This window comes from Uloborus diversus, chromosome 1 (assembly GCF_026930045.1).
Source record: "Uloborus diversus isolate 005 chromosome 1, Udiv.v.3.1, whole genome shotgun sequence".
Taxonomy (NCBI): Eukaryota; Metazoa; Arthropoda; class Arachnida; order Araneae; family Uloboridae; genus Uloborus; species Uloborus diversus.
In genome coordinates, this window is record NC_072731.1 from 184,038,687 (window position 1) to 184,058,213 (window position 19,527).

Sequence of the window (19,527 nt, forward strand, 5' to 3'; positions counted from 1 at the left end):
CAAGATAATCTTCAAGAGTTAAAACGATAAAAACATTTCTCTATAACTTCAAAGCAGTGATTTGACGACTGGAAGAACTGTTGCAAAACAATTCTTTCAGTGATGAAAAAGCTCATGCCCTTTAGCATGCATGACTTCGTTTGAATTTTTATCCAATTTGTTTGTACCGGGAAAAGACTTTTGAAAAATGCTTTACTCTATATAAAAATCTTATATCTTCAATCCATCATGGATTATGGTTATTTGGATTGGATTTTGAAAACGAAAAATAAAATGTTTCAACTGTGAGTAAAATTTTTAGCATAAGGCAAGGAAAAATACAAGCAATATACCGACAGAGTGGTTTTCACATCCAGAGACTGCAGTTTCGTCCTTGTTATGGACTTATATGTCTGGAATAGGGAATAACAGAGCTAGAGACAGATGATAGCTCATTGAAGCTGAGAGCGCCGATATGACTAGATTATTCAATGATGAAAATTTTAAGTCCCTCACAGTTTTTGAAGTAGCTTTTAAAGTGATTTTGAAGAGCAAGATATAAAAAGTGTTTTAATACATAACTTTGCGTTACTTCAATTGTTTTTCAACTATTACAATCAGTTCAGCTAGTAGAGAAAGATTTTTTTTTATGTCTCAGGAGGTTAGAGAAATATTTTGGAGGCACAAAGGGAAAAAAAAATTACCTTTTCCATTTAGCCGAACTGGCAAAAGAGCACGACATTGGGCACTGATAGATTAGTAGCACGATTCCCTGCTCTTCCGAATTCCAAAATTCATGCATTATAACTTTTCCAAAAGGTATAAAACCTTTAGTAGCGAGAAGTTTTGTATGATAACTTTTTAGTCAATGAACCAAAATTTTAATTGTTTCTAAACACTAATTTTATTTATACTAAACCGATTTTATGACAACTTCTTGTTATTCAATGTGTGTTTGGTTTCGCTTTGGGGCTATACACATTTAAGAAACTCGACCCCCCAAATGAAATGGTGAAATGCCGCCCCTGACATCATGTAGTGAAAATTGGCATAAACTTTACTTATTTTATGGGTGTACAGAGTAGTAGGGATGAAAAATTACTTCATTTATGACAGAAAAGAGGATAATTAGTACTTAAAAGAATAAAAATGTGTTTTTTTTTTCAAACTGTTATGTTTTGAAAAATTTCAAAAAAGTAATTATGGGCCGTAATGTTTTCATTATTTTATAAGTATCTCTAATACATGCCTAACTTTCATTCTTCTCATTGAAATCAGATTGGCATGAAACCATGCCGGAACACCATTTGTGTGTAAATCCCACTCATAAATCATGCAGCTGAGATGTGTCTATTCGTCAAGTATATGTGGCATAATTTTATTAACATTATATGGGGTGTTCCGTTGTAACCAGAAAGCCCTTTATTTTCACAACCGTTAGTCCTAGATGCATACTTCCAATTTGAAAAATGTTCAAAATCAGATGCGGAGTTAAGATATTGAAAGTTTGAAGCAAAAATAAAAATGAGTCAAAAAATACAAAATTTAACTTTTTATACAGGCCCTAGGTCCCCTAATTTATAGTTAGAGAAATAATCTCCATTGAAAACAATTTCTGAAACAAAAAAATTGACACTTGTGCGACCAAAACGCAAGGAGATATTCCAGTTCAAAGTTTTACATACAAGGCCATACAGAAGATGAGATTGAAACTTATTGCCCTTTCAAAAGAATGACAGGGCGTCAAAGTAAGAAAAGCAAGGTATTTATATTTTTCATTGCTATTCAAAAATAAATGCAAATGTTATGCCGTGATACGCAAAAGCACACTACAAAACCTCGAGCAATTTGAAAAACCACTCTATGCACACATATAATTTCAAACACTTGTTAACCACTACATTTTCCCCCAAAAGGCGTTATTGACAGCGAGTAAAAAGTGGTGTAAGTCACAAATCGCTGAGTTTCATATCTCGGTGAATATTGGTCTTACAAATTTCAAACTTTTAGTGCTGGAATTATTTTTTAATGGAGATTATTTCCCTAAATATAAGTTAGGGGACCTGGGGTCTGTGTAAAAAGTTAAATTTTGTATTTTTTGACTTTTTTATTGTCACTTCAAACTTTCAATATCTTAACTTTGCATCTGATTTTGAACATTTTTGCAATTGGAAGTATACATCTAGGACTAAAGGTTGTGAAAATAAAGGTCTTGCAGGTTAAAATGGAACACCCTGTATAAAAAATAATGGGATACTATTTTAGATACTATTTTCTTTGTTTGACAACTACTTTGCAGACTATTTTTCTTTTAAGATTTTTGAATAAGTTTGAAAAGAAATAAATCCTAACATTAATTTGTTTTTTGTATAGTTTACAGCTTGTGTACAGTGAAAGACTAAAAATTGCCAATATTAGACTTATTTATATAGTTTTACCGGTACAGAAATGTCTCCTGCTTTTGTATTTTGAACGAGACATCTAACAGCATGAAGATAGAGAAAATCAAGTACAAATTCAAACACCAGCATTTATTTACAAAAATAAGCACACTTGAATGTAAAAACAACAAATTTGCATTGAAAATATTCTGGTACTACAAAAGTATAAAAATCACATTGAAAATGCAACAGCATAACTAATATGACACGGTAAGGAACAACTACCAGTATAAATGTATATCAAGCAAATATTTAACTGCAAGAAAAAAGTTCAGGGCTGATTTGGAAAATTCAAAAGAACTCCATAACAATGCAAATAACTTGCAATTTTTGTTAAATTATTGTATAAAATTACCAAATATTGGTGAAGTCATTTAAAAAGGTTTGAATTTTTCATTCGTCATATTTATTCCAGTAAGAAAAATTGTCGTGTATAAAGTCCATGAATTGAAGATCACATACGGTATCTAGTTAGCAAAAGTTTTTGTGAACATGATGCCTTGCTACTATTGAAAGAAGGTACTAGAATAAAATTTAAGTTACAAATACATGTTTTAGCATTTTTGGATGCAAGTGCAAAACGAGGGGTGGGATGGAGGGTGGTCTTGGTTTTAAAATCTATTGCTAATCCAAGTATCATAATTTATGCACGTGAAAGGACTATTATGGACCAATCCCCTCTGCCCAGAAAGTAAAATACTGTCTGCACTAGGCCTGGGGAATTCCAAAGATTCTTAGTCATAAATAAGTCATATCAAGCACAATGAAATAACTGTCCTTATTCTTTCTAAATTGATAATGAAGGGAGATGACACACAAATTTCATCTTATAACTTTTGTGAAGCACTGAGCAAGACAGTAACAGTAAGTTGTCTATAAAAGTATCAAAAACTTTAGCCACTAAAAGCTAAGTCTTCCATAGTTATTTTAAAAACATTTACCAAAAAGCCAAAAAGCAAGAAATTACATCAACTGGAATAAAGATTGGGTTAAGAGGACATATATATATATATATATATATATATATATATATATATATATGTGTGTGTGTGTGTGTTTAAGTAATAATTAAAATGTTATTACTATTTTCATTTATTTATTTGGTTTGAAAAATCTGCTTGTTTAGAGAGAAAGCTATGTGAAAAGGCAGCAGTTCAACTGGGGACAAGTTACAATTTATTTATGAAGGGAAATTCCATTCCACCAAATTTTGGTTATTTGAGGAGCTTGAATGCTTGAAAAAAACAAAATATACAAATGTATAGACAAAATACTGTATCAGCAAAATATATACAAATTTATTTTACATACCTACATTACTTTTGATTCTAAATTTTAATTTCAAAAATAGATTTGAAAATGTTTTTTTTTATGGGTTTTAAATGTTCAGATAAAATCTATAAAGAATAGAATTACTCTGTATAAAAAAAAATTACCAGATTGCAGTAACAACAAAATAATTACTTTTAGCCAATAAATTTAGCAAGTTGAACATAAATTTCAACACATTATTAAAAAGTCTTCTTACAAATCATATGTACATGTATCAGCACAAAATATTTCAAATTTCCGTCAGTACTTATGTGTAATCGAGGAAAATTATTGCAATACCTTTTAAGATAGGCAAAGCCAAAATATATCTCGAAAATATTTAACAATACATTTCTAAAAATATTTCTGATAAAATTATTTATATGAATGAATAAGTTATGTACAAAGAAACAAAGAATTGAAATGTATTTTTGTGAGAAAAATTTGTGAAACAACATTGAGCATTTTTTAGGCAAAAAAAGTGAAAGTGGTTAAAATCTTTGCTTGTCGATTTTAAAAGCACAAAATAATTTAGTTGATTGTGATATTTAATGTTCTATTAAATAAAAAATTAAACACTTGTATTAAATTTTCATTTTCAACGTTTGATTTGAGATGCGTAACGTTTGAGAAGATCCATTAAGATTAAAAAGTAAATACATTTTACAAGTTTACCTCTATGGATGAATATGATTTATGAATACATTTTTTATATGGGATATGTACAAAAATGTGTTTTTTGTTATTTACATACACAACAATGAGTTTCTAATTCTATTATATGTATTAGCATTTTCATTCATTTCTTTTAGACCACATTAGTATCGAAAATTCAATAAAATACCAGTAGGCACATGAAAATAATAAATGAATGTCAGTATAAAATATGTATATAGTTAAAAAGTTCGTGGTAACAATAAAAATATAATCACAGCTTCATTCAGTATTCTCTGGCAGGCTTGTACTGGATCCAAAATTACCTAAAAAAATTTTTTCAACACATTAGAAAACAAGATATAAGTAACACTACATAACATTTAGTTTTGAACTAATGTTCAAAAAATAGAAATTTAATAAATACCATACTTATCTGTTAACGACTAGTTAACTTATGTAAGCTAAATTTGTTGGAAAGTTTACATAATTTTAGTATTGTAGAATGTAATGAGCTCAAGTTTCCTGGTGTAGCTAATTATACGAGAAAAGAAGGAGCTAATATAGAGAGCAAAAAAATAGAACACATCAAAATGATTTGGAAGTATCCGAAAATTTAGGATCCTTTGTTTTACGAATGGTGCTTTCTTAATAAAATTATTCATTCACAAAAACTGATGAAAAGTTCTCCTTTTCATCAGTTTTCATCCTTTCTGTTCCGTCGGTAATTTCTGCGATAATAACTAGCTATGCACATACTTTTTTTTAAAAAACAAATATATGTGACTCAAACTTCTTGTAAAATATATTTTCAATTCAAAAAAATAGTTTTTTCTATGAATACAAGTCTTTCTTTGTCGCTGGTTAGTTCTACAATGATTTTAAATAGGGAAAACCACTTTGGACCAAAGTAACCCAAATGTAAGGGTAACATTCGCCCAAATAAAAAACAAAAAGAGTAATAATACTTTGAAACAAAGTGATTAGTATTAAAATTAAATTTAAGAGAACTTTAGATGCGTAAAACAGTTTTCCACATCTTGGAAATATTAATAGTTACAAAATTATTGAGAAATGATGAAAAAAAAAAAAAAATCAAAATGAGAGCCAAAGTAGCCTGTTTTTATGGTATACATAATGTCCATATATACATAATATCAAACATTTATAGACACCAATAAGAATCAAATGTTTGATCCATCTAAGTTACAAAAGCAAAAATTACATACAAAATAGAATAAGGTACACACCACACACATATTTACAAGAACTTCAAGATATATGAAATATTTTCAAAATAATTTACCAGAAAGTATCACAGCAGATTTTTCTTCACCATTAAAGTTACTCTCATTCACACCAGCACCTAATGTGATTTAAAAAAAAATATTTAATACAATGAACATTTGAGTGTAATCAGAAAATGATAATTGACTGAATAACTTTGCACTTTTAAAACCTTTTTTTTTTTTTTTTTTGCACCACATATTTGTTCAAAATTGTCTTTAAATTTGAGCATACAACCTTGCAGCATTTAGAGCAAATTAGCATAAACATATTCAAAAATTATGGATTTATTCGTCATGAGGTATTGAAATATAAGTGATTTTATAGTGTACCTTTCCAAAAAAAAAAAAAAAAAAAGAAAAGAAAAGAAAAAGAAAGAAAATGAAAAGAATAGAAAATTTATTCGCTGGAATTGATTTTCATAACGTTAGTGCTATGGCACTAGTAAGTAAGTGATACAGAAACTTTTTAGGAATTAAAATTATGGATAATTTAAGTTGACGTCCACTTAAGTCAACATGTTTTCAATGATCCCTTGGAGTGTCCTGTAATCAAGGTTTACTGTCCTTACTTTATTTCATAATTTTTAGAACAAGCTTAACTCATAAAAATAGTTTTTAGGTTTAAAATACAAGCTGACTGTGAAAAACATTTGCGCTTAACAGGTAGAATTAAAAAACTTGTTTTTTTTTTTTTTTTTTTAATTTTTTAATATTTTTTTTATAACAGGAAAACCTGAATTTTTTGTTTATTTTTCAATGATAGTTGTGAAAAAATCTTTAAAATAATGCCTTACTTTTGAAGTTTGATGAAGTTTTAGGGCCAATTATGGTGTAAGGCAGCGGTTCCCGAACTTTTTAGGCCACGGAACCCTTAGTAATTTGCTTTCACTTCAGGGATTCCCATTTTTGTTTATGAGTAAAAGACAAAATGTTAATGATCTAGGAGTCAAATGATAACGATGAAAAATGATCAGCATTCGATTACTTTCATCTGCATAGAAGAAACTATTGATTACTTGAGAATTTTTGTATTTTGACAGATTAACACGTTATAAGGTGTCTGCAGCATACTGTTTAACTATGTACAGAAAGCAACCTTTCAAAACAGTATGAAGCGGTATGAATAAAAATACTACCTACAATTTGAAATAAGACCTATTTAGGAAAACATAATTTTCCCATGAAATTGTTGCAACAGTTTTATAACTGTCATTGCAACAAATTACACCCTCATATAAATAATAGCCGATGATTGAGTAACCTGCATGTTTCAACAATGAAACTCGTACCACGTCATGATAATTTGATAAACTGTTTTGATAATGTTTAACATGCATGGAAAGGCTTTATTGCGACAAGGATGAACTGGATCCTGTCACTTAACTGTTTTACTGGTAAGCCTGTGTCATTTTAGAGAAATGAAGAAACGAAACAATGGTCAACACACAACAAACGCTACCTACTGGTGTTTAGGGTTTATCCACTGGAGAGAGTTAGTGTTACAATTTCAACTCTCAAACTATCACCAAACTGGCAATGGCTTCGTTCAAATGTAGAAGCAGTTTTCACCCGACAATACGACTTTCTAGTTAATATGAAGAAAGAAATTAATTCATTGAGAAACTGATAACAGCTATATATTTTTCCTTTGTGTCGGAATGTTTAGTACGTATAGCAAAAGCAGAATCCAAGAAATAAATTTGTTTTTTTTTCGTACGTATTGGCTAGCAAGCTTATTTTTAGCATTGATAAGTTGTTATGAGAGGAAGAAGTTTTGAGATACAGTGTTGTTACCCAATAACAGTATTCATTTTCAACATCAAACCGAAATTCATTGAGTGAAACTAAATCAAACTAGTATGTTGTGGCCATCACGAAACTTTCTTCTATATTTTTCCTTTTTCTGATCCCTCCCCATGCTTGACGAGGAAGCAATATTCCTAACAAAAACAAAATTACACATGCAAAAACTTGACAACCATCCCAATGTCTGAATTATTGCAAAAGCAAAGCAAAGAGCGAAAATTGAAAGTTATTTTAAAAGCCTTGCTTGAATTAATTACAAATATTTTATTTGTTAACAAACATAAGATGGCAACAGTTAAAAATTTTAAATCATTGAGATAATATTTCCAATCATTTCTATACAATTAAAATCACGAGAAATACGCAGACGACAATCTATTACAATTTATCTTTCTTATTGTTGCATTAATAAAGCTATTTTTATTCGCTAAAAAAAATAACGATAATAAAAATAAATCAGCACCTCTTGGCGCGATTGGCGCCAAAATTGAACCAAAGCCTGTTTACATATGGATTCACATATATTCCAAATTTCAACCAGAACGTAGCATTACTTCTTGAGATAGGGCACTCACAATGGAAAAAAAGAACGGGCGATTGCGCTATCCCCTTTTTAGCTGTTGACACCAAAATAAAATCAGCTCTTATACCCACTAAGGGCTACTCGCCGATAAATTTTTCTTTCATTCCGTTCATTATTTCTTGAGATACAGCAGTCACAATTGACGACAAAAAACATTCTATAGCTCAACCCTCGTTTGAGTTATTGACACCAAAATTGAATCAGCACCTGTTCCTGTTACTGGCAACATATGGACCAAATTTTGTTTGATTCCGCCAGTTACTTCCTGAGGAGTAGCAATCACGCGTAACTCAAAAAACGTCCCATTGCTCCACCCCCCTTGGATGAATTCACGCCAAAAACCAATGGGCACAAGTTCACATAGGGGCACATATGTGTACCAAATTTCGTTCGATTTCATGCGGTAGTTTTTGCTGTAGAGCGGCCACAAAAAACTGTTCACACACAGACGTGACACACATACACACACACACACAGACAGACAGACATTTTCCAAAAATAATCAAAATGGACTCGGCACACTTCAAAACGTTCGAATCCATCAAAATTCAAAATTCGAAAATTTGCACGAATCCAATACTTTCCTCTATATATTAGATATAGAAGAAAGTAAAAATTACCTCAGTAAGACTCGTGAGACATAGCACAATCGGCTACTTCTCACGTAATTTTGCAACTTTGTGCGTATTAAGGAGCATTATTGTAGATGAGATACCCTCTCACACAAGCTGGTAAGCAAAGCAATGTATGAACAGAGAAAAGAAAAGACTTTATTTTTCTATTTTCGTTGCATAAAATGGAAATGAAACTCTCACAAAACTTCGACTTAAAAGGAGCACATTCGGGATACAGAGACAATTTTGTATTGAAAACACTAAATTATTTTGATACCACTTGAAAACTTCGAGATAAAGGAATATTGAAGTTGTAAGACTTCGAGTTATCGAGAGTCGACTGTAGATGCACTGCATTTTCTTCGTAGAGATTGTTTCTGGCACGAATTCCCTTAAAGAGAGCAAAATATTCTATGTTGTTCTTTTTTGGCAGAGAACACAAAAATTCAGCTTTCTTTTTAACGCTGTTACTTTGTCTCTCACAACAAATGTGGTTAATGTTTCCCTTTGAATGAAAATAGCCACTTTGTTAAGTTCACCAAAAATGAAGACAAAATATTTATCAGACGTCGTTCCTCAAATAGCTGAAATTATTGATGCCTTTTGCTACAATCAGAAAATCATAATTTCATCTGGAAGTTCATACAACCTTTTAAAATTTTAGTTCTGAATAGTTTTGAATAGTTAATTACACAGAAAAGTAGTGATCTGTGCTGCCTACCATTGTCTTCACAAATCTTGCTAAATAGTCTTGAATGGAAAAAACGAGATTCGACGAAATAAACCATTTCTGAAGGCTTCATCAAGAACTTTCCTGAAGTCAGATGTTATTTACTTAATTAGGCTGGCATGGCGATGCAAAACACTGTGACGACTACTACTTTAACCTGCAGCGACATTTTAGATCCTTGATATTATTTCATTTTTCTTGAAACTCGTAGGGGGGAGGGGAGTTGTGCAACGGTTAACTCACGGCGGAATCCTTCTTCTTATACCTCGCGAAACCCAAGGGTTCTGCGAAACATACTTTGAGAAATGCTGGTGTAAGGTTTACCAATTAAAACCTCTTTGAGAAATAATAACCTTGTTAAAACTAATGTCGTGTTTCATGATTTCAACAACAACAAAACTGTAGCTCAGAATCCTGCAGTGATTTCAGATTATATATATTCACAGAAATTTGGATCAAAATTGAGCTGAAGAAGAAAAATATTCAGATGATATTTCTCACGCTATGAGGATTCGAACTCATGACGTTTGCATTATAAGCACAGCACCCAAACCATTTGACCCAACAGCTGCATTCACATGAGACTTTTGTACCTCACATTTCCCTACTCCAGCTCCAAAAAAAGGGGTTAGAAAATTCACCGTTCAGAAGGGAAAAGATCATGCAGATGGAAAAGTTTTATCTAATATCCTTAGCAGCTATACCCAGCAAGTGAACAAACTCGTTTTGCTTAGTGCATTAACCTCAAGGGGGAAAATCTCCCCTTCAGAAGGAGGAAAGATCCACATTTACCCCAGAAATAACCAAAGTGCGGTTTAAAGCAGGTTGTTTTCGGGGTAGAAAAGCTTCATATTAAACACAAAACAAGTACATTTTTTCATCTTTACAATACTTACTTGTTTAATCTTCTTACTAGTTTAAATAAATTTACTAAAGCTTTTAGAAAATGAGATAAGATGCCACTTTTTACTCATTTGCAGAACAAAAAAATAGCTATATATCTCAGGAATAAAATTTTTCCAAGAAAAAAATATGATAGCTTGGGGGTACAGAATATAGATAAGATGCCACTTTTTACTCATTTGCAGCACAAAAAAATAGCTATATATCTCAGGAATAAAATTTTTCCAAGAAAAAAATATGATAGCTTGGGAGTACAGAATATAGATAGATATTACCTACCAAATTTCATCAAAATCAAAAGTTTAGTGGCACGAAAATTTTAAAAAATTTGTTGATTTTATATCAAATGATCCTAATATAACAATTTTAAGCATACTATGTCGGCTCAACCGTTCATTTTGAAAGTCCAATTGAAATTTTCTTATGCCTTTGTATTAACACAAGAATATCTAATTTCTTTAATTGCACTTTAACAACTTTTCATTTCATGTAAAAACTTGAATACATACCATTTGTCAAAGGTTCTGATTCTGGTTCAACATTGACACTGAAGGTTTGTAGTCGTATAATTTCATTGTTATTTGAAACTATATCTTCCAGCTGTAATAAAAAATGAGGAAATTAAGACCTGCAAAGTTTGTAATGTTTTACAAATCGAAAAAAAAACTTGATAAAACCGAGAAATTTCAAAATTTCAAACTTACATCTTCGATTTTTTCTCCATTATCAAGATTTATTTGAGACAGGGGATTAACACTGATGTTTATCTTATTGCCAACAGCAATGTAACCATTTCCAGAAATGTGTCCATTTCCTAATTTTAGAGGATCATCTTCCTCATCGTTTCTATTATCTATCAAAAAACAATAAAATATATACAAAAACAATATTCTTCTGCAAAATATAATTTAAAAACCAGCGCACAGATATGCATTAGCATTTATTTTAATGCAAAAGTTAAAAAATGTCCTGCTCCTTCATCTTAAAGAGCTTTTAACACAATTAATGTTAGTACAAGGATGTAGAGCTTCTGTATTGATTTCCTACCTTCATTTAAAATATATTTTACTCGGGTAGAAATCATAGCCCATAAATAGAATACACTTGCTATAAGTAAATGATTGGGAGCTTTAAATTAAAGATATATCTATACATATAATAAAATAAGATGTTTGTATGTGTGTGTGTGCGTGTGGCGCGCATCCCGGGAAAACGGTAAGGCCTAGAAAGATGAAATTTGGTATACAGGTGCAGTTTTTGCTGAAGATGTGCACCTTGGGCTTAGATTTTTAATATTTTAATTAGAAAAAAAAGTTATTTAATGTTTTATGTTATTTTTAGCACTTTTTAGTACTTTTAACCTCACAGACCCCGAACCAATCGCGCTATATAAGTTTTTTGGACTATAGTGTAGGAAATTTAATTTTAAATATGATGAATGAAAACATTTTGAAGATAGAGCAATTTTTGTATTTTTTATGAATTTTTGAAAAAACCTTTATTTTACATTTTTTTCTGGGGTTTAGTTTTTTTTCGAAACCCATCCTGCGAAAAGTATTGAACCCTCAATTCTAATATTTTAGTTGGTAATAGTAAAAACATTCCGCCCCCTTCAGAAGAAAATTGTTTTTAAAAATACGAAATAGTTTTTTTTTTTACAATTTCTTTAATGCAGATCTCTTCTGAACTTACCTCATCACATGATCCAACTGAAATCGTTTTACTTTTTTTTTTAGTTTTTTATCTTTTTCCAAGCGCTACTTTTTGCACACTACCGGGAACATAGAGCCTTTTCTTTTTGCTGGCTATTTTAATTAAATAAATAAAGCCCGCGATTTTTTGCATGATCTTTGTTTCTGTTACGGATTGGCGGTTAGGTTAGGTAGATACAGAGATAGAGATTGAGTGGTCAAAAAATGTTTTTGTTCGAATTAATACTTATATAAATAAAAAAGATTATTAATTACTGTTAGAGGTAGATATGCATAGATTGTATATATAGATAGATAGATAGACAAATATAGAGGTCAATTTAGTAGATGGACTGCAAGAAAGAGACATGCCCGTCATTTAAAAAACTTCAACGGGGTGTCAATGCCCCCCCCCCACACACACCATGAATTTGAAAAAACAATGCTTTCACATAAAAGTGGGAGTGCTTTTTGTTATGTTTCGACAAAATTTGCATGAAGAGTACGCCGTTTGTGTCTCCCCTCCCCTAGAAAATATTTTATTCAAACTACTAATGATATAGATAGATGTAGATTGATTGATACCGCTACGAAATTTATGTAAGCAGCCGCCGAAGGTGGCAACATTGGCGCAAAAAGGCGAATGATAATATTGATACATAAAGAAAAACATTGATTAAAACCGTCGCTAAATTGCCTAAGCAGCCGCCGAAGGCGGCAACCCTGGCACAAAAAGACGAATGGCGTAAAAAGGCGGACCAGCTGGTCGCCGAAGGCAGCTAGTATATATATAAATTAGTTATATTTTTAGCTAATGAGATATTTTTAGTATGCTTTCTCTTAGTAAATTATCTCTCCAGCTCTAACTCATACCTAAAAATATCTCAAACAACAACAAAAAAAGCAAATTAAAAAAAAATATCTTTCAAAATAAATAATTTCTTAAAAATGTTTTTTTTTTTTGAATGCTTGATTTGTAATTATTTATCAGATTTGATTTGTTTAACTATCAATTCATCATATGATCTTTATATATGAGTGTATGAACATAGAAAAAAAATATATTCGTGTGTGATAGCTTTTATACCACTGTAAATTGTAAATTGCATCTGACGGACAAGAATAAAATTTACAAACTAAGGTAAATAAATAATTACAAAAAAATAAAATAAAAATAAAATCTTACCACAGTTTGTTCTACTCCTTTTTTGACGAAAAAATAAGAATGCATAAACTATAGAAGTTATGAACAATGCACCAGCAATGATACCCAAAACAATATAGAGGATAAAACTGTCATCTGAACTTTTAGATGGTTCATGATCTGTTAATGAAATTGCCATGTCATCTTCATGATGTATTTTTCCATTCCGATTTCTGATTCCAGGCACTATTTCAGCAACTAGGGAAATAAGTGCAAGCAAATTTAGGCACACCGGTACGCAATTTATATATATATATAATATATATATATATATATATATATATATATATATATATATATATATATATATATATATGTATATATATATATTTATCACAAAATATTTTTTTAGGTTCAATATTTCTAATTTGCATGCTGTCAAAACTGTAATCGAAACCTTTAACCCCAAATAATGATACAAAATGTTAAAACCACTTTTGATAAGAAAAGTCAGATTTTTGGTTTTGTATGTCTTATACAACTTTAGATCAACTATCCTGCTCAAGAGTAGTAATTCCAAATTTTAGAAAAGCGACTTTACCGGACAACTGAGTACTTGAAAATTTGAGAACACCCTAGTGTCATGGTGTTATTCCGCAATTGTGAGATGCATACCATGCTTCAAAAATTAATTTTTGTTAGAAACAATGGCAGGATGTTTTTTGACGGAATGGTTCTTACAAAGTTTATCCCAACTCTGGGAAAAGCATGCCAACCTTGAACGAAACTACTGTTTTAGAGCAGGGACACTTATTAAGACAAAATACAAATAATAATAATAATAATAATAAATAATTGCATTATGTAATAAAATTAACTAATAAAAAGTTAAAGTTCGGTATTTTCCTAAATATGATTAAAAATCAGTATATTGGCAATAATTAAAAATTGAGTTAAAAACAAAATGAGCTAATATAAGATAGCATATATTGAAATAACTTCTAAATTTCACAATTAAAAATTTTTACAGGATATAAAAGGATAGAAATCTCCACAATAGCACGTCATTTTCTGCGAAGCACATGCTAGACAATGGAATGCTATGGATGAAACTTCTTGTACTGTTTTTTTTGGAATTGTCGTCATGAAAAGTGACCCCATAACACAAATTTTTGATGACCCCGATTTGATTCTAAATGAAACTGTTGGCGCATACAGGTGAAATTTGGCAGCAAAATGATACCTGTGGAGCAAGATGGCACAAAGATTGTTTTGGCAATTGTGACAATTCATGCAAGTGTCCCACCCTTGCACAACATTTTGGATGTCACATCACTTTTCCAAAGTCTGGATGTTGCAGCATACAATCTTAATAAATGGCTCCAAATTTCAAGATAGTTTTATAGTGAAACTTTACATTACCCCATTTCCCATGACTTAAACCTATTTAACAGGATCACTTTTTTTTCAAGAAAAATGCTTTTAGTAAAATAATGATAACATCTAGAAAGTATTGTAGGAACTTCTGACACATAATAAGAGATTTGTATTATTATAGCTTATGCATGCCACTTCAAGAGAGGGAGGGGGGGGGGCATGTGCATAAGTTCTGAAAGCAACAGATTTTAGCCTTTGACATGAGGGACATTATAATGGAATGCAAAGGAAATGTATTTTAAAACTGGACTATGGAAGTAGCAGGACGAGAGAAAGATCATAGAGCTACTGTCAACTTCAGTTGAATAGTCACTGTAAGCATCTCACATGTGAGTGAAAGAAATATTATATCTCTTACATTGACAAGGACCACACAATCTAACTTTTTTTTCATTCAAAAAGCAAATTCAAATAAGTTTGTATAAATTGTCATTCAACGCTTAAGAAAATCCTTACTGTAAAGAAAGTTACTGAAATAAAAAAGTAAGTCTTATATTTTAGCTTTATCTTAGTAAATAATTTTAAACTACATTGAGTTGAATTAAGAGCATAAAATTATTAATTAATTTATTAGATTTAATTGGGTATTTTGAAGCTATTCCTGATGTCTCTCCGCTTACAAAGATATTTTGTTGACAGTCTGAAGGATAGCATGATAACGATGTTTCACTATTTATCTATGTATGCATGCATGTATTTGCTACCATAAAAGATCGATATTGGAGGATGTCTACTTTCACCAGGAATACACCGGAAATATTCTGTCTTTTGCTGTTGTTGTTGTCGCGTACCCAGCTAGGCAGGCAATTTGAGGTGTACAGTACACACATGCCACAAGGACCCATTTATAGGGTAGGCAACCATTCACAGCATAACAACACATTCACACAAAGAAAGGACAAGGACAGGAGAGAGAAAATATGTCCATGCCAGAGCCGGGATTCAAACCCAAATTTTCCTGTTACAGTCAGACTTCTTTGACCACGAGATAAGGCAGGCGGCTGTCTTTTGCTCATGTCTACACTATGTGAATGTAGGTATTTTATTGCTAATGTTGACGTTTACCAGATTTTGGCCTTTCACAGTAACATATACAGGGTATTCTGTTTTAACCTGCAAGACCTTTATTTTCGTAACTGTTAGTCCTAGATGTATACTTCCAACTGCAAAAATGTTCAAAATCAAATGCAGAGTTAAGATATTGAAAGTTTGAAGTTAAAATAAAATAAATAAATAAATACAAAATTTAACTTTTTATACAAGCCCTAGGTGCTCTAACTTATATTTAGAGCCATTCCATTTCAGATCAGGCAGGGTCTGTCACATGACCATCACCGATTTTTTTGAAAAAATTACAGTAGTTACAACTAAGGGACATATGAAATATCCCAAAAGGATTTTGCAAGAAAATTTTTTTTTCTTCAGTTACAGCCTATTAAAATTCTGCACAAAATCCGCCATTTTGGAAAAAACCGGCAAAACACTCCATTTGAAATGCACACTATTTCAAAAGTATTTAACCTATTCGAATAATTCTTTTTTCTAAAAATAAATAAGGACCCATATATCCTCTAGACATCATTTTTGAAAGTTTTGTTAGATTTTTTGATAAAGAAAAAAATTTATTTTTGCCGCGAAAAAACTGCATTTTTACCGATTTCATGATTTTTTTTCTCCATGAAAAAAAAGTTTTTTTTACTAAAAGGAGATGGAAGTCTAAAGCCCTTATATGATAGTTTCATAATATATTCTATTAGAATCCTTGGATGTATACAGCCTCGGAAATAAAATTTGAAATTTTGAAAATTTTCAAAAATTAGCGATTTTTGAAGTGATTTTACTCAAAAAACCCATTTTTTTTAAATCTAAAAATTGGCTCATTTGAACCCCATATAATGCTTAACAAGTGGATAGATACCGCATCCAGTATTTTTTCCCATAAAATGTTTTATGATTTTTTGAAAGTGACCTTATCGCCCATGGCATGCATGTAAAATAAAAATTTCTAATAATTTCAGTCACTGAAAATCTGATCATATTAATGGATTAATGCCTAATAGCTACAATGATGGTGCACTTTATCAGCAACAAATAAAATTTTACTGACTTTTAATAATATAGCAGTATCAAACCGCTTTGATGACCCAGTCAATCCGTCTTTTTGACTCTGTGTTGTAGCCTTTAGATAGAAGAGCCTTTGGTGATTATATTAAAGACTAATTCAGTGGCTCCCAAAAGCGTTCGTACACCTTGAAATTTTGTAGTAAAACCAAAATAACGCAAAACTAAATTCGAATATGAAGTCCAATTTTTTTTCACGTCATTCCTATGCCATTCTGAATAAAACCCAGCAGTTTTTTTCAAAATATCTGATGACCCAGTCAATTCGCTTTTTTGTATTTCGTTATATAAATATATTTTTCTGTTGATCAGCGCCTAATTGTTATGGGAGCTGAGCTCCCATACTTCCTTATTTGTTTTACGCGAATTTTTGTATTTTTGACTGAATTCAGGCCACTTAAGCATTAAAACAAGTTCTGAAGACTATAGGGATCCTGCACTTCTTTTGTTAGAAATTGGATTCCTGGCTATAATAGTCACCTTTAGTGATCTGTTTGGTTACCTCAACTTACAACCATGTTCAATTGATTACTTCTCTCATAAAACAGGTGGGCTTTTTAAATTCTTAAACTACAAGTGAGTTTTACGGTTTGAATTTAGTATAAATATTCTTACGTATAAAAGTAATCATACGAGGTAGGATCAAAAAATTATGTGACAAGATTCGGCAATGACAACCAAAGCACGAAATTAAAATTAATCGTTTTAAATGCATTGTATTGTTCTTCCCTTTGATGATTTCCCCTGTCGTGTAACTGAGTTGAAGAGAATGACTATTGAAAGAGAAAAAATATGATTTGTTGCTGCATATGAAAGTAACGGTGAATGCATAGCTTTGGAGACGAAATAAACTAATATTTATTTTAAAAAAAGGAAAGATTTTAACTGTTACTGATAAAGTACATCATTATCATAGCTACACTGTTAAAAATTCACGAAGATTTTCTGGTAAGTGTTACTGTAAAATGGCGGACTTACAGCATCGCTAATTTTTACGGTAATTTATACCGGAGAAATAAGCGATCCCAGCGCCAATTGGTGGCTGTGGCCTACCGAGGAAACCGTAAAATTTTACAGTAACATTTGATTTTTACGGTAATACTTACTGGCAACATGGATGCCAGTAACAATTTCCGTAAATTTTCTGGAAAATTTTTAACAGTGTAGTCATTAATATAATCACCAAAGGCTCTTCTATCTATAAACTACACACAGAGTCTTACAAAAAGACGAATTGACTGGATCATCAAAAGCAGTTTGTTACTGATATATTATTAAAAGTCAGTAAGATTTTAGTTGTTCCTGATAAAGTGCACCGTTTTTGTAGCTATTAGGCATTAATATAATCAGATTTTCAGTGACTGAAATTATTAGACATTTTTATTTTACATGCATGCCATGGGCGATAAGGTCACTTTCAAAAAATCATAAAACATTTTATCGGAAAAAATACCGGATGCGGTGTCTATCCACTAGGTAAGCATTATATGGGGTTCAAATGAGCCAATTTTTAGATTTTTAAAAAATGGGTTTTTTGAGTAAAATCACTTCAAAAATCGCTAATTTTCAAAAATTTTCAAAATTTCAAATTTTATTTACGAGGCTGTGTGCACTCAAGGATTCTAATAAAATATGTTATGAAACTATCATATAAGGGCTTTAGACTGCTATCTCCGTTTAGTAAAAAAAACTTTTTTTTCATGGAGAAAAAAAATCATAAAATTGGTAAAAATGCAGTTTTTTGGCGGTAAAAATGCAGTTTTTTGGCGGCAAAAATGAATTTTTTTCTTTATCAAAAAACCTAACTAAACTTTCAAAAACGATGTCTAAAGGATATATAGGTCCTTATTTATTTTTAGAAAAAAGAATTATTCAAATAGGTTAAATACTTTTGAAATAGTGTGCATTTCAAATGGAGTGTTTTGCCGGTTTTTTCCAAAATGGCGGATTTTGTGCAGAATTTTAATAGGCTGTAACTGAAGAAAAAAATTTTTCTTGCAAAATCCTTTTGGGATAGTTCATATGTACCTTAGTTGTAACTACTGTATTTTTTTCAAAAAAATCGGTGATGGTCATATGACACTTTTCATAACTGCCTACCTGATTTGAAATGGAATGACTCTTTAGAGAAATAATCTCCATTGAAAAATAATTCCAACACAAAACGTTTGAAATTAGTATGATCAATATTCACTGAGATATGAAACGCAGCGTTTTGTGACTTATACCACTTTTCACTAGCTGTCAATAACACCTTTTGGGGGAAAATATAGCAGTTAACAAGTGTTTAAAATTATATGTGTGCATAGAGTGTGGGTTTTCAAATTGTGCCAGATTTTGTAATGTGTTTTTGCGTTTCACGGCATAACATTTTCATTTATTTTGAATAGCAATGAAAAATATGAATACCTTGTTTTTCTTACTTTGATGACCCGTCATTCTTTTGAAAGGGTGATAAGTTCCATTCTTAACTCCTGTATGGTCCTTTAAAACTTTAAACTGGAATATATCCTTGAGTTTTGGTCGCAAAACTGTCAAATTTTTTGTGTCAGTAAGTTTTCAATGGAGATTATTTCTCTAAATATTAGTTAGAGGACCTAGGGCCCGTATAAAGAGTTAAATTTTGTATTTTTTGACTCATTTTTAGTTTTGCTTCAAACTTTCTATATCTTAACTCTTCATCTGATTTTGAACATTTTTGCAATTGGAAGTATACATCTAGGACTAACGGTTGCGAAAATAAAGGCCTTAAAACGGAACACCCTGTATATTGCTTTTCAATTGTAATTTTGTCAGAAGCACTTTAAAAAGTAGCAAAGTATAC

At 31.0% G+C, this 19,527-nt stretch overlaps 1 protein-coding gene across 1 annotated transcript in view; it reads right to left on the reverse strand.

Annotated features, from left to right (window-relative positions):
• Positions 1 to 2,503: 2,503 nt before the first annotated feature.
• Positions 2,504 to 19,527, reverse strand: part of LOC129234003 (interference hedgehog-like) — a 36,620-nt gene continuing 19,596 nt past the window's right edge. The window contains exons 8-12 of the mRNA XM_054867913.1: positions 13,188 to 13,403; positions 11,015 to 11,163; positions 10,820 to 10,910; positions 5,692 to 5,751; positions 2,504 to 4,711 (exon numbers count right to left, since the gene is read on the reverse strand). Of these exons, the coding sequence (XP_054723888.1) occupies positions 4,668 to 4,711; positions 5,692 to 5,751; positions 10,820 to 10,910; positions 11,015 to 11,163; positions 13,188 to 13,403 (560 nt within the window). The 3' untranslated portion in view covers positions 2,504 to 4,667. The remainder of the gene's footprint in view (positions 4,712 to 5,691; positions 5,752 to 10,819; positions 10,911 to 11,014; positions 11,164 to 13,187; positions 13,404 to 19,527) is intronic.